Genomic DNA, 16,215 nt, shown 5'->3' with positions numbered 1-16,215 from the left:
CCCAACACACAGTTCTCCTTCCTCCTCCACCCCCCTCCGATTCCAGGGATCGCATTTGTGCGCTCGGCTCCTCTCCCGAGGCCATCAGTCCCCGGCGCCATCTAAATCGCTCTGGGGCAGTGGGGGCATGCGTGTGCATGCGTACGTGCGTGCGCGAGTGTGCGCGCGTATGCGTGTGTGTTTGTGTGGGGGGGGGGTGAGCAATGGGGCAGCGGTTAACCCGTTGCGTTACGACCCGAGTTCGATTCCCACCCACGGCCAATGACAGCGAACGGATATTTGAGCCGGTCCATGGCCTCCACTCGGTCGACTCAGCATTAATTGAGTACCTTGTGTGGTATGTAAACATTACCACTGGGGAGACAAAGGTGGTCGGGCATGGTGCTGGCCACCCCACCCCCCTGTGTGCTGTGCCGGTCTTCATAATTACTTGCAAATGACACTTGCCAAAATAGTCTGTTCAAGGCTACATGGGTGTTCTTTGTATACGTGTGTGGTAATATATGTGTGCTTATATTTGTGTGTGTATGTGCATGCATCAGTATGTGTTTGTCGACATGTGTATATGTCCGTGTGTATGTCCGTGTATAACGTGGAGCAAAAAAGCGTGGTGATTAGACCCACTGCTTTCTGAACCCGGAAACCAGATTTCAATTCCTGGCCACGTCTGCCACCATTGGCGAGCGATGTCTGCACCACTCCTGAGCCCCTCCCCCCACTTCACTAACCCTCATGGACCAGCATGGGGAGAGGCCTTCACACAGCAGTGGCTTGACGATGGGATGCAACTTATAGCATGTGTTTGTATATACAGTAAAACCTTGGGATTGCAAGACGAGCAAACATTTTAAATAAATATTAATTTGATAAACGAGCGATGTCTTGCAATACGAGCAGTGTACGTATACGCTTTGTCTACTGAGCGTCACGTGATCACAACTGATATACGAGTGCTTTGATACACGAGTGCTTTGGATTACAAACACGTTTCCGGAACAAATTATGCTCGCGATCCAAGGTTTTACTGTATGCATCGAGAGCCACAGAATCGAATTCAATCCCTGCACCGAGGTAATTCCAAGCTGGCTTCTTTCCCTGCTTCTCGTCGAACTCTTCAGTTGCTGTTCCAATTTCCATGTTTCTGGGCCACGTGTCCTCAGCTCTGGGCTGTCGCCTGATGATGCCGGTGTTGTTCTAATTACCAGCGAAACGTCATGGGACTCGAATTGTAAAAGTTGTGGGTTTACTCTCCAGGACACAACTAGTTAGTGCTGAACTAGTAACGAATTGTCACGTTTTGTTTACGTGACAAACCTTACTGATTGGCCGTGTTGGGTGGTTGCGGGTTTTAACGGCACATGTATATTTACGCGATCTAACCCAAAACACCTTTATTATGGATAATAACAGGTACTACCCGTCGATTAAAACTCGTCTTTAAGGGACACATTGGTTTTGTTTACTTTTAATTCTCAACAATGGCATTGGATTTACACTGAGAAACAGAAGCAGCAACACGTGGGTCGGAGGATACGCGCAGGTCGGTGACATCATCGCATTGACAGCTAAGAAAAGTAAGAAAATAAATCGGCAGACAATGTCTGCTTATATCCACCTCTCCGTAATAAAGAAAAATTCTGCCCAAACCGTCAGCCACACACACAAGGCCTTCTGGGAGTGCTCGATTTCAGCAGCATTGATTCAAGACAAGAAAACCCTGGACTAACTTGGACATTCAGTGTCTCAAACAGCAGAGTCAGGCTTGCTTGAATCGACGCAGTTGGACTGCCGGTCCTATCCACAGACTCAGCCGCAGGCCTACTCACCCTCAACACAGTGGTACCGGAAGCAAACGCTTGGCTTAGGCACTTCGCATTCTTAAATAAATAAACCTGCCGGTCCTAGTTCGACACAAAACTCTATAACAGCGGGCTTGGGCGGGACACGTCGTGGCCTGACGAGCGGAAGTATCCGTCCGAGATGGCAGCGGATCGATGGTGGCCGACGGTGACGACGGCATCGACGATAACCGACGCCCCTTTTGCCACGGCCGCGGCTCCCACAGAGCATGGCGGCCGTGCTGGCGGAAGAGGAGGAGCTGGCGTGCCGGCTGGAGCGGGAGAACGAGGAGGCGATCGCCAACGCCATCGCCGAGGAGGAGCAGCTGACGCGCGAGATCCTCGACGAGCAGGACCTGGACACGGCCGGCGAGACGGACACGGAGAGCGAGCTGTCGGTGGGCGACGATCCCCGCCCAGCGGTCCGCTCAGGGGTCAGGGGTCAGGGGTTGAGGGGGTCATGGTTACGGGTTGGGAGACGGATTCACAGGGCGAGGTCTCGGTGAGCTACGCTTCCCCACCCAGCGGTCCGCTCAGGGGTTGAGGGGGGTCAATGGCTCCGAGTTGGGGGACGGACTCACAGGGCGAGGTCTCGGTGAGCTACGCCTCGCACTCTGCGGTTCGCTCTGGGGTCAGGGGTTTACGGTTAGGGTCGTGCTTAGGAGATGACTCGGAGCGCGAGAGACATTTTCCCCCAAGGGAGGTCACGGGTTTAGGGGTTCTCGGGTTTGGGTTCGGGGGATAGGAGGTGGACACGGCAAGATGACTCTCAGTGAGCGGCGCTCTCTACGCTCAGCGGTCAGGGCATCGCTGAGAGGTTAAAGGGTTCAGGTTGGGTGTTAGGAGATGGACAAACTGTCTGTAAGTGAGACTGTCTGCTCAGGGGTTTGGGTTAGGGTTTGGTTTAGAGGTACACTTTATAGGGTTATAGCATTAATCGTATTGGGATAGGATTAGGCAGCGGGGTAATAGTGTCGGATAAGGGGTTTGGAGTTAGGTGATCGGATTATGTATATGGACTTAGTTATCCTTAGTAATCGGTGGTTGGAGTCAAGATTAGTTAGTGTTGAGTTTATGACATTCAGGGTAGGGCTGTGGGTTGTGGATTTGGGGTAAATGCAATGGGATTTTTGTTTTGTATTTAAAGGATTGGGTTGAAGGGTTATGGATTTGAGGTTTGGTTAGGGTCAGGCATGTGGGGTTTAGGGTTACAGATTGGCAGTCATTGGTTGGAGATTTGGAGGGGGGAGGAGGTCATTGTTGGGGTTACAATAACAACAACGGTTCTCTCGTGTATTCGTGGGAGATTCTGTACTTTTCAGGAGGTGCGTGCTTTGGGATGTGAGGGCCAGTTCCTCGTTAAGTCAGGCTTGGGGTGAATGAGCGACCGGGGTTTGTGGTATCGGTCGGAATCAAGACCGGGCAGAGAGGGTGTTTGTCATGGGGTCATCGTGGCCCTTAGGAGGTGTCACTGCCCAAGCTGTTGGGTGACCAGTGGGGGGTAATGTGGCTGTTTGGCTGGCTGGGTGGGTGAGTGGCTGGGCGGTTGGCTCACTGAGTGGGTAACTGAGTGGGTGGCTGGCTGAATGGGCGGATGGTTGGTTGGCTGGATGGGCGGATGGATGGGTGGCTGAGTGGCTGGGTTGGTGGCTGAGTGGCTGGGTGGGTGGGGATGATCGAGTCAGAAGCTTGTGTGTGGCCTGTGGATGAGTATTTGGCCGTCTGACACTTTGGGCTGAGAATAAGGGGCCCCCTCGGGAGGAATAAAGGGGCAATTAGGTTGAGCACTTGTGGCCAAGGCTTAGCAGAGATGAGGCCGGTTTTTTTTTGCGAAAACAATGAGCAGTAATGGAACATGGTGAGGCCCATTTGGGCAAGGGATGCATTCCACGTGCATGCACTCCCACATAAAGACAAAGATCCCCTGCGTAACCCACACATTCTGTTGAGACAAGTTCTGTTAGCGAGCACCACATACCTGTCAGCCCATGCGGTTTACCCGTATTATTGTGCAGGCAAATTGAGTAAAAACGTGTTTTGTCTATTTGTTTGTGTTTCTCCCTTGTGATCTTGTGATAGGACTTTGTAGGATGAAGGGGCACAGGGGTGACCAATACGGTCTGAATTGGTCAGTACTAAGGGAGGGCACTGATCAGGGGTTGACAAGTATGCAGTGGTTAGTGTACTAGCGGTGAGTGTACAAGGGGTGAGTGTACGAGTGGTGATTATCTATTTTTCTCCCTTGTGATGGAACTTTGTAGGATGAACGTTGAGATTCATAAGGGGCACGGGGTGACCAATAAGTATGGCCCCATGAGACTAAGATGACCATGCACGAGTGGGTGGTGTGGCCATAACCACGCCCGGCCACCATTGTCTCCCCAGTGCTGATGTTTACACACTGCAAAATATACCCAGTCAAGGCTGAGTCGACCTAGTGGAGGTCCAGGACTGGTTCGGATGTTCCTCACCGATATTGGCCATGAGCGGGAGTCGAACTCGGGTCGCGGGGTTTGCAGCGCAGTGTGCTCACCACTGCACGACCGTTCCCCACGCACACATCCACACGTACAGACACAGATACACATGGAATACGAATACACACTGCATACACTCACTCACACATATCCACTCGCATATGCATGAATAAACACAGGCATACATACAAACACATGCACGTGCAAGTCACATTACATAACCAAGAGCATAAATGAAAATGACCAACATGGCATATATGCAGGCGTGCAGGTCTCCTCTGAAAAATATTGTGATTCTTGGTGAGCTCTTCTGTAGCTACTGTACACAGAGGACGTTGATTTGGTTCAGTGAGTAGGTGAATTACTAAATGAATGAGCCAGTGAGTTCGTGGTGAAGTTAGCGCGGTGAACAAGCGAGTGAGTGGGCCAACGAGTGAGTAGCTGCTGAGTGAACGAGTGAATGCGAGAGCAATCGAATGAACGAGTCAACGAGCAAGTGAGCAGACGTGTGCACAGGTGAGTAAGCAGGCAGAGGAGCGAGTAGTAAGGTGAAGCGAGCGGCCTGTGTTGGTTTGAACCTCCCCATGCAGGCCAGCACGACCACCATGTCATCGCTAAGCCTTCCCCTTAACCTGGAGGGACCTCTGAGCAACATGGATTGGAATGACATCATGGCAGAGTATGAGGGTGAGTCACATCAATGATGATGATTGTTATTATTATACATTTGTTTACGCAGGGAAGCTTCTCGGATAGTCTCAAGCCTTTTTTTTGCATGCAGGTGGTCTGAACCACACCAACGCTTATGACGAACGCGGTACTGCTCACACGTACACTGCACGGAACTTGTGCATATCGTTGTAACTTATGATTGTGTTGCAAACCTTTCGTCTTCTGGGTGTCTTATCTCCCTGTCTTCCTGGAGGTTGATGCTTTGTAAGTGCCCAGTTCCATTCCCTTGTGTCAATATTCATGTTTTGATCTTTGTTGTTCGTTTATACCTGAGCAGGTTAGGCCTGCATATTTAACGTATAGGCAAGGCCTACCTATGTGAATTGGCCCACTTTTACCTCACCCTTCTGCCTATCCACCTCCTGCTGTTGTTATAAATCTCTCTTGATGGAATTCGAGTCGATTACAGTAAAACCTTGGATTGCGAGTAACTTGGTCTGCGAGTATTTTGCAAGACGAGCAAAATTATTAAGTAAATATTAATTTGATAAACGAGCGAGGTCTTGCAATACGAGTAGTGTACGTGTACACCACGCTTTGTCTGCCGAGCGTCACGTGATCACAACTGATATACGAGTGCTTTGATATACGAGTGCTTTGGATAACAAACGTTTCCGGAACGAATTATGCTCGCAATCCACGGTTTTACTGTATATTTATTTTAAAGGTATTCCAGCAGCCGAGGCCTGCTGTTTGTACGTCAAGGTGAGGCCGACCTGCTTACCCCACCTCACTTGTGACCCAACTCTTCTTCGCCGTCCATCCACACGTTTGAATTTCTGCGGGTTCCCGTTAATCATAGTTTTGATCAACACCGACATTTGCTGATTTGTTTTCTTACTCTGCCTCGTTATTTTGATTACGGGCCTTGTATTTTCGCGCATCTTCATACCTTCATACTTCTGTGTTTCTCGTCACATTCACCACCGACTCTAAACCCATCCTTACCTTGACCTCTGTTCAACTTGTGTTGCAGAGCTGCACTGTGTGTTTGCGCGTGGCGGCGGTGCTCTGGCCCTTGAATTGATCCGTTGCTTCACCGGCTTGCCAGATTTTCCAAGCCCACTCATTTTCTTTTGGTTCCACTGACACGGGTGGGGGGGGTGGGGTGGGTACGGACGCTGCACTTCGAGCAACTCCTGATGCCGTCGGCACGCATTGCCGGACTCAACACACACGGCCATAGCAGTGTACTGTTAGTTGCCTTGCAAATGTCGCGTGAAAGAACACGCCTTAAAAGTCGACGAGTCGTGTGTTTCTAGGGTGAAATCGTCGGTGACCTGCCTGAGGCCTTACCAACGCTCTCTCGCACCTTGAGAAACCCCCTTCGCTCAATCGCAGGTGGCAGCCCCGGGTTCTATAACACCGGTCTCGTTTCAGCGGCGCCGGTCGAAGCGCTCTCGCTTCGCCCCAACCCGGTTGACCCTCAGTGCCGGGCCCACCCTCCCCTCCTCCCTCTGAACGAACCCCGGGCCCCGGCTCTCCGCAGCCCGCGAGTCGTGGCGGCAGACGACGTCGTGGGGCGACATGGTGGAGGACGAGCCGCCTCGGCCACCGGGCCACGCCATCCAGATGCACGAGAAGCTGTCGTCCCCGTCGCGCAAGCGGTGGGTGTTCGTCCGAGGTCGCAAGCCCACTCGCTCCTTCCCTGGGTCAAACCGCTTCCGCTCCACAACGGCTCCTCCTTCCGTTCGCTCAACTCCTTTTGACTTTTCCCGCAGCGGAAAGTCGGCAGACCCGCCTTCGTTGTGACGCGTTGTGCGGTACGCTGTGCGGTACGCTGTGCGGTACGCTGTGTGGTGCGCTGCATGGTGCATTGTGTGGTGCGTTGCGTGGTGCGTTGTGTGGTGCGTTGTGTGGTGTGCTGCATGGTACGTTGTGTGGTGCGTTGTGTGGTGCGCTGCGTGGTGCGCTGCGTGGTGTGTTGCGTGGTGCGTTGCGTGGACTCAGGACGATTGCCGAGTCGAAGCGAAAGCACGAGGAGAAGCAGCTGAAGGCACAGCAGATCCGGGAGAAACTGCGGGAGGAAAACTCGCTCAAGCTGCAGAAGCTCATGGAGAGGGTGAGTTCCCCCTTGCATGATGATGATAATGAGCATCATCTTCATCACAATGTTCATCTTCAATCATCATCAGCAACACCATCATCGTCACTTGTTATTGTCATCATCATCCATACAACCGCCAGCAGTCACACCACAGCCACGAGCAGGACCCCACTATCCCCAGCAGCACCATCATCATCATGTTCACAGCATGACTCCGACTTGACTTTTGGCGATAAACTAACAGCCAGAGAGCGAAACCCAGTCATCATTTATTTTTAGTTTTCAATTTTTTTTGTTTTCCTCTGGTTTCGGGTTTTCGCGGTGCGCGAGGGCCCGTTTATTTCCACATCTGACACCTGAGCGGGCGCCGAGGGTGTACGTTACCCCGCGGGGTCAAGCGGGTAGAGCGAGCGGTTTTTAAACAGATGACGGCGCACGATACGGGGCCGGGAAAACAAGCAACAATTTTAAATAACGGGGCCCTCTAGAATCGCACGAAGAAAGGCACCTTTCATATATTATCCTCCGCACTAAGCCCAGCCGGCTGGAGCTACGCGGTCGCCCTCCCCCGCCCCCTCGCTCTTTCGCTCGCCTCCTCGTGCGCGCCTGCGCTTCTAATCGCCACCGCATCCGCCCAGGATCACTTGCCATTACCTGGAGAAAATCCTTCGTCGGCCGTAAAAAGGTTTGGGCTTAACTCACTCCCTGAGCGAGCTAATTACAATGCAGCGCTGTCGATTGACTGCCCTCCCCCGCTCTCGTTGGTCGGGGGCACGGGAAGATGAGATCACGAACTCGTGCATGGGTGAGAGGGTGGAAGGTGTGCTTGCTGGCGGGTAGGGGGACGTACGGACAAGACTACGTGGACGGAGCAACAAGGACTGGTGGATGGACGCACGCATGAACGGATTGGTTTGTCGGGATGGGCGGGACGAGTCTCGTGGTTGGGAAAGATGCTGACTGACAGAAGGACTTAGAACCGAACGAATGGACAGACATGATGGATTCCCGTACAGATGGATGGACAGGAGGCGTCGGCTAGACGGATGACTATGTAAGACAGAAGGAGAGACAGATGGACGCAATGGATTTATATTATACATGGACAGGCAGATAGACAGATAGACTTATGGACAGGTAGACAAATATAAAAATGTATAAGATGCGTGAACTGGCAGATGAACAAACAGATAGACAAGACGGACAAAAGTGACAAAAGTGATTAGACAAGCAAGATGCCTGGATTGGTTGACATATAAATGGATGAACAAGGTACACGGCAGGGGAAAATGTACGGAGTCACAAGACAAATTGACACGCGGATAAAACGCATGAGATGGGCAGACAAGATATATATCCATAAATGAGAAATACAGATAGGTGACAGACAGACTGTATGGATTGACCGGCAAGAAGGACAAACAATAAATGGACAAGATGAATGGGCCCGAACAATGCAGAAAGGGTGGCCAGTTAAATTAGCCTCTGCTGACCTCGTGGTCATCCTGGTCAGCAACCTCCACAAGAGTGTGTAACCTGCGCTGAGCAGCAGCAAGCGCCGACGGGGGAGGGGTGGTGTCAGAGGCGGCTTCAGGTCAAAGGTTCACTTCCCGGTCAAACTTGCAATCCCTCAGCAGTCTCGCGCGGCCCAGCTCGCTGTCTGTCTCGCTGTCTATCTCTCTCCATCTCTCTCACACTCGCCACACAGCCCGCTGCCCCCACCGCCAACACCAACACCACCACCACCCACCGTGCCCATTCATTTCAGGACAATTGTCTGGTGTATTGCTGCAGGCTCGGAGCCTTACACCGTGTCCTGCTCTAAGCTCCAGGCCAAAACGCTACTCCCCGGCGCTCGGATTACGTGTTTGTGCTGCGATTTTTTTTTCTTCTTTCTCAGTTCCTTCTTTTTTTTCTGTCTCCCAAGAAATTGCCTCGTATTCCTCCACCGCCCACACGCCCCACCGTGTCACACCTCCTCCCCCCTCCACCACCAGGTTCCTACGCCTTCTGTCAAAATAAAGAAATATATATATATAAGGCACAGCCCTGCAATTGCTTGCTCAGGCCCCTGCAGTTGGAAGGGCCCCCACTAGGGGGAGCTCTAGAGAGCCACTCCATGTGGGGTATTTTGACCTTCTCTACCACGCTGGCCCGATGTTTTAGGAAGAGGTTGGAGTACCCGCGCTTTCACCCCACCCCGCACGCGACGTGACGATCGATGATTTGTTTTTTGCCTCCGCCGCAGGTGAAGGAGGTGAGGAAGTGGAAAGAGGAGCTTCTGGAGCAGAAGCGGAGGATCATGGAGGAGAAGCTGCTTCGAGCCGAGTACCAGCGGGAGCTGCAGCTCCAGGCCATCGTCAAGAAGGCGCAGGAGGAGGAGGCCAAGGTCAGAAGCGCCGCCCCCTCTTCCCCCCCCCCCCCGCCAAGACCTTTGCCCTCTGCTGCTTCCACACTGCCGCCCCTGTGCTGCGGCTCTTGACTTTTAACCTGCGACCTCACGACCTTTACCCGGTCACATCCCGTCCTTTACGATGTAGCTGTTAATAAAAAAAAATGTCTTGACTTATGTGGACAGAACCCTTTTGTACTGTTGAACTGGCCCTGCTGAGATCCTGTGTTTGAGTCTGGGTTTCGGCCGCCACGTTCCCCAGGTGTGGCGAGATGACGGGCTTTAAATTTCGATGTAAAGCTTTCGTGACTGCAGGGATTCATCTTCTTGGTTCTTTCGGTAAAGTCACGTAGAAGGGAAATAATAAAAATAAAACATATAATAAAATTCTCACGACGTTTCGGTCACAACACAAGTAGCCGTCCTCAGGTGAAGAAACAGAACTGTCGGAAATAATTTATTTTGTTATGTTTTATTATTTTATTATTATTTTCCTTCTACGTGACTTTACCGAAAGAACCAAGAATATGATGGGCTTTGCTTGATCATCATTGACTTAAAAAAAAAACACAAAATTACATTTGGTTTAGCACTTGATTCTCTAGCCGTGAGAATAAAGAAAAAATGCGTTTCGCTGCTGTTGATGATTTTTATTGTTTAGCGAAGCTTTTGTTGCATAAGTTCAAGGTAGCATTGTGGGTGCAATGTAATGCTCGTGTATGGGCAGTGGGTGCCACACCTTCTGGGACCCGCGGATCTCCGCTGACCCTCGCAGACCGCCCCGGCACCAAACACACAGTGTCCCAAATTCAAACTACTCTTAAGATGTTGAATCGACAAGCCGTGAAAATAATTAACTTGCCGTCTCACCGAGTCGCGTTAAGGAGACAGTCGATGCCGCTTGGTGTTTTGCGAAAGAACATCATCAGTTTGAGGGAGCCACGTCTCAAGGCCTAGTGGACCACTGCAGTGGGTGGCAGAGTTTAAGATTGTGCGCTGTTTGTCAAAGTCACCCGTGACTTCAGCCGCCCGTGTAACGACTTGCCGTGTTACAGCGCCTTGGAAGTTATCGTGATTCTCATAATTTATTTCAAGCTCATAACATTACAGACGTACCTTCGGAAAATACATAGTACTCACATGGTGTCATCGTTGGAGGTTGAATAACTCAATTATAACTTATCTGGAGCACATATGTCAGGGCAGACATTGGAGGTTTTCGCGTGTCGACTGTGCTGCAGCCACAGCAGCTGTGAGATCTGGCGGAGGGGAGAACACGTTGGTGAGGTGGTGGTGGTGGTACCACCAACGGCTTCCGCCACGATGACGTCAAAGCCACGATGACATAGTGGATCTTGGAGTGAGGATGCAGAGAGTAACTGTGTTGGTGATGAATGATGAGTAAACAGATTGTGTGGAGGTCACATGGTTGAGTGGGGGTGGGGTAGAGAGGGGAGGGGTGGTTGGGGGATGGGTGGGGCTGTTCTAAGGGCCAAAGACTCCCCATATAGCCATACAGGCTGTTAGGGCAAGTGCGGTTTGCGAGTGCCTATGAAAGTCGGCACGGCACACACGAAGGGTGGTGTGACCAGCACCACTGTGTCCACCTTTGTCTTACAAATGCCCGATGTTTGCACACCACACCGAGTGCAATTTTTTGAAGAGTCAACCTCGGGGAGGTCCAACACCGGTTCAGATATTCATCACTGATATTCGTGATGGGGCAGACATCAAACTTTCTTCGCCAAGTTCATAACAGAGTGCACTTAACCGCTGCATCACCGCTCACCACATTAAGGGCCACACACACACACACGGGCGCGCGGGCGGGCGAGCGGGCGGGCGAGTGAGCGGGCGAGGGAGCGGGCGAGCGAGCGAAACTTGGCTTTTAAACCAGGTCCTCACCCGCCCTCCCACCCCACTTGTGAGTGAGCATTAGCGGGCGAGCCACATTCAAGTGCTGCTTAATTTCTCGCTAATGACCGTCTCTCTTGGCCCGCATTCCTGCTCGGCTTTGCGCACATTACGCCGACCTCGCTTCCTCGTCCCTCCTCTCTCTCTCTCTCCGCCCCCTAAAACCCGTCCAGCCTTTGTCCTCACCCCGTCGCAGCTCGTTAACCGTTGCGCACACGACGCCTCTCTCGTATTCTTAATCACGGCCGATAATTGACGATGTGAAGCGGAAACGCCATTCGATGCCAGGACTGTTTACGAAGGGGGATAAAGTCTCATTGTCATCATCATCGTGGTCGTCAGAAGCAAGCGTCATCAGCACCATCGGCAGCTGCAGGATATATGCACTGTCATCAGCACGATCGTTGCCATTGTCGTCATCGGTGGTATCATCACCGTTGTTAAGTTGCAAGTGTCTTTTGTTTCATTTCGTAAGAACTCCAGAGACCAGAATAGTTTAATTTGCAAGAATGGCTGAAGGCATCAGTCTGCCAGTCGTGGAGTAATGACTGCGGTGCGTAATCCCAATTCAGTAATTTGCGGTGCCATTTTCGAATTTGGAACCTGACACCAGCTTACAATGGGCCTTGTTCTTGTCATTGAGTTCTACTTTGAAGCAAGAAGGCGGTGTCATATTACACCGCAGTAATAACTTGGGCGGCCACTGGATTCGAACTGTGAACCTCTGCAACGAGTGGTAAGCACGCCACCTGCTGGGTCATGTCATCGTGATCGTCATCATCACGACGAGGCTTGTTCTACTCACCAAGTTCCTCCTCACAGAGCCACACTGGCCTGCATGATGAAGTATGGTCAAACAACTCTCTTGACCGACACGACGTGGGGAGGCCTTAATTTAGCGGTTGAAATAACAAAGAGCAGGGAATTATTATTATTCCAAAAATAGTAAAATCGGAAAGACTTGTGATAACATTTCGATTCATACTTAAGGCAAAATGAAAAAAAAAACACTGCCTTTTGTATTGAACGAAAACCTTTACGAGTAAATGTTCTGAAGGCAGCACAAGGCGTCCAGACTGGTGGGCAGACTTGGACCGGGAAGAGACAGTCACTTTTCCAAGCTCCACGTAATTCCCCCACGTGTGACGCGTGGAAGTTCGTCGGCCGTTGCCAACCCACCCAACCACCTACCAACCGCGAACCAACCAACCACCAACACACCCATCCACCCAACCACCCACCCAACCAACCACCCAACCAACCACCAACCCACCCATCCACCCAACCACCCACCCAACCAACCACCCAACCAACCACCCAACCAACCACCAACCCACCCATCCACCCAACCACCCAACCAACCAACCACCAACACACCCATCCACCCAACCAACCAACCACCAACCCACCCATCCACCCAACCAACCACCCACCCACCCACCCAACCAACCACCCACCCACCCAACCAACTACCCACCCACCCAACCACCCACCCACCCAACCAACCACCCACCCAACCAACCACCCACCCAACCAACCATCAACCCACTCATCCACACAACCAACCACCCAACCGCCAACCCACCCACCAACCAAGCAGCCACCCACCCAACTAACCGCCACCCAACCAACTAACCAACCAAGTGCCCTCCCACCAACCAACCACCCACCCACCCAACTAACCAAGTGCCAACCCACCCATCCACCCACCCACCCCAACCAACCAACCACCCCAACCCGCCCGCCTTAGGTTGTTGTGAGAAAAATACTTGTGGGCGTCAGAGCCGTGCGGCTCGTCAGCTATCCCTCTCCCCTAATCCCGCTAAATGTCCCGAGAGCCGCGCGGCGGTTCACGGGTAGGATTCCGTGTGACGGGCCGCTCAGGGGGGGATTACCCCGGTGCCACGCGTTCGCACGACCCCCCCCCCCCTGCCCACCCCCCCCCCCCCATCCCCCCACCTCCCCACCTCTCTCTGTCGGGGAGAGGAGGTGGATGGGAGGCAAAGTAAAAATACTCCGCTCCGTCGACCCCCCAACCAGCGGCCGCTCCTCCCCCACGCTTCCCAGCAGCGCCACCCCGCACGGCGCTCCCCAGTAGCGGCGTCACGTGTTATCGCCCTGCGGCAGAACCGGGCTCGCGATACGATGAGTCGATTTGCTTTATCTGACGTGGTGGCGGTGAGTGTACACGGACACGATGATATTATCGTCGTCGTCAACGGCCATGATCTATATTCTTGGTTCTTTCGGTAAACAATTGTATTGTTTAATATTTTTATTATTTTATTGTTTCCCTTCCACGTGACTTTGCCGAAAGAACCAGGAATATGAATCCCTGCAGTCACGAAAGCTTTAAATCAAAAGCCATGATCTAGTCTACTGCTGGATGAAGGCCTCCTTGAACCGTCACCTTGTCTCACGTCCTGCAATCTTGACAACCCGTCTAGCTCCTGCACAAGAGCTGATTTCGTGGCTCCGTCTCCCGCGGTGGGCGCCCTCTCGGGTGTGTTTCTCTCCTCTGGCTGCCACTCCGTCGAGTGTCTCGCCGATGCGGCTGTTCTCCCCCCCCCGCCCCACAGCGACACGTCCTGCCCAAGCCCTCACTCCTCGAAGCAGCCCTCAACTATTCTCTCCGGAACGTGTGGTTCGTGATGCTATCATACGTCGATGCGTAGACGTCAAAAAAGCGTAAGAGAACGACCCTCCCCACTTAACGAACAACAACCAGTGAATGAGCCACCTCTGATCTTAACGCCCACCCCTCCTGTCCATTAGCTCGGTAATTCTTTCTCCCCGCGATGCTGATGGCAGAACCGCCAACAGGCGCATCCCTCGGCACAAAGGAGCGCCGGGACGCGCTAATGACGCCCACGGCAGGGACCGCCCTGCTTTTAAAACGACGGTCCCACCGAGGCAGTGGTGGTTGGTGGTGTTGGTGATGTTGGTGGTGGAGATGGTAGTGGTGAGGCGGTGGGTGGTGTTGGGTGTTGGCGGTGTTGGTGGTGCGGATGGTGGTGGTGGTGAGGTGGTGGTGGTGTTGTGTAGAGGCGGTGTTGGTGGCGGTGCTGATTCCGGGGGACGGCGGTTGTGGCCATTTGGGTGGTGTTGGTTGCGGTGCTGGTGGTGGTGGCAGTGCAGGTGGCTTGGGCTGAGATGTGGCCTAGAAAGGGCAGCACAGCAAGGCCACCTATACTGCAGAAGGCACATTGTCTCGTACATGGTTTAGAAACTGATGTCCACTTGCACTATCAATACCAACCCCCCACGCAACAGAACAACCTTCTCTGCTCCTCTCATCGTCATGGCTTCGAGCAGCCAGCCAGGGGGCCGGACTGTAAGTTTGTTCATATTCTTGGTTCTTTCGGTAAAGTCACATTGAAGGGAAACAATAAAATAATAAAATATATATAAAACAATACAATTCTCATGACGTTTCGACTGTAACACAAACAGTCATCATCAGGTGTGAAAACCAACGGCAATAAACATTTGAAAAAAAATTCTTGCCGTTGGTTTTCACACCTGATGATGACTGTTTGTGTTACAGTCGAAACGTCGTGAGAATTTAATTGTTTTATATATTTTATTATTTTATTGTTTCCCTTCAACGTGACTTTATCGAAAGAACCAAGAATATGAATTACTGCAGTCACAAAAGCTTTAAATAAAAAAATGTAAGTTTGTTGTTTTTCTTAGCTCCCTTCATTTGTCTTGTCGTCTCCTATCTCCCATCATTATTGGTTTATGTTTTTGTGCTTTTCGTTTTGTGGTTCGAGAGCGGGATTAGACAGAGTGGGGGGCGGTGGGCGTGTGAGTCAACTCGCTTTGCTTAATGGGAGCCGCCTCCTGCTTCACAGTACAGTACAACTCCTTACCCGGCAAGGCGTACTCGCCGATCTAACGTTGCCACGTCTCTCCGTGGCGCGAAAAACCCTTGCGGTGTGCCGCCGCCACTTCCACCACCACCACCACAGCCACAACCGCCATAGCTGCCACCACCACTACCACTGCCACCATCACCGCCATAGCCGCCACTGCCACCGACCACCACCACTCCCACCATCGCCACCGCAGCCACCACCGCCGTCCTACCTTGCCGATCCCGTCACCTCCCAGCCCTGGAGTCCCACCGCCAACCTTTGACCTGCGCTTCCACTTGCTTGACCCCTGCTGCCCCGACTTGTTGTGGGACGCGGGGCCGAGCTAACGATTGCGACGGCTTTTATTTATTTACTCACATGCCAGCGGGGCCCGGGGCTGCCCGTCCGCCTGCGCGTCTGTCGTTAATTAATGTATGTGAATGTAATAACGATGTTATTTAAAAAAAAATATCTCGATGTAAATATATTTTTGTCAATCGCGTTCTGGTCGCCGTTGCGCTTCCGCTCCTCATGCAGCCTAATAGACGTTTGGGGCGAGCACTGTTAGCGAGCACTTATTAAGGATGGAACTGGAGGGCGGGTGAGGACCTGGCACCCGCACCTGATACCATACAAAGACAAAGATCCCCCCTGTCGGCTGAACAGACTGTTGGGGCAAGTGCCGTTAGCGAACAGCACCTGTGAAGGCCGGCACGGCACACGAGGGCGTGGGTGGCCAGCACCACGCCTGACCGCCATTGTCTCCCCGGTGGCGATATTTACACACTGCACCAGGTACTCATTTGAGTCTGAGTCGACCTAGGGGAAGCCCAGAACCAGTTCGGATATTCGTCAGTGGTGTTGGCCGAGAGCGGACATCGAACTCGGGTCGCCGGTTTCGTAGGGCAGTACGCTAACCACTACACGACCACTCCCCACACCTGACACCATGCAG

The 16,215-nt window shown here is 52.4% G+C and overlaps 1 protein-coding gene across 7 annotated transcripts in view; it reads left to right on the top strand.

The window, feature by feature from the left end:
• The window catches only part of SCAPER (S-phase cyclin A associated protein in the ER), a 219,358-nt gene that overhangs the window by 77,541 nt on the left and 125,602 nt on the right, over nucleotides 1-16,215 (top strand). For all 7 annotated transcript variants that reach the window (XM_076075118.1, XM_076075117.1, XM_076075115.1 and 4 more), the window contains 5 exons: nucleotides 2,066-2,236; nucleotides 4,906-5,002; nucleotides 6,537-6,654; nucleotides 6,998-7,109; nucleotides 9,343-9,483. In XM_076075118.1, coding sequence (XP_075931233.1) covers nucleotides 2,066-2,236; nucleotides 4,906-5,002; nucleotides 6,537-6,654; nucleotides 6,998-7,109; nucleotides 9,343-9,483 — 639 coding nt within the window. The remainder of the gene's footprint in view (nucleotides 1-2,065; nucleotides 2,237-4,905; nucleotides 5,003-6,536; nucleotides 6,655-6,997; nucleotides 7,110-9,342; nucleotides 9,484-16,215) is intronic.

The sequence above is a fragment of the Petromyzon marinus genome, chromosome 52, assembly GCF_048934315.1.
Source record: "Petromyzon marinus isolate PM22_M1 ecotype Great Lakes invasive population chromosome 52, UKy_Petmar_22M1.pri1.0, whole genome shotgun sequence".
Classification (NCBI taxonomy): domain Eukaryota; kingdom Metazoa; phylum Chordata; class Hyperoartia; order Petromyzontiformes; family Petromyzontidae; genus Petromyzon; species Petromyzon marinus.
Note: the sequence above shows the minus strand (reverse complement) of the source record. Positions and strands in the feature narration are given on the sequence as shown.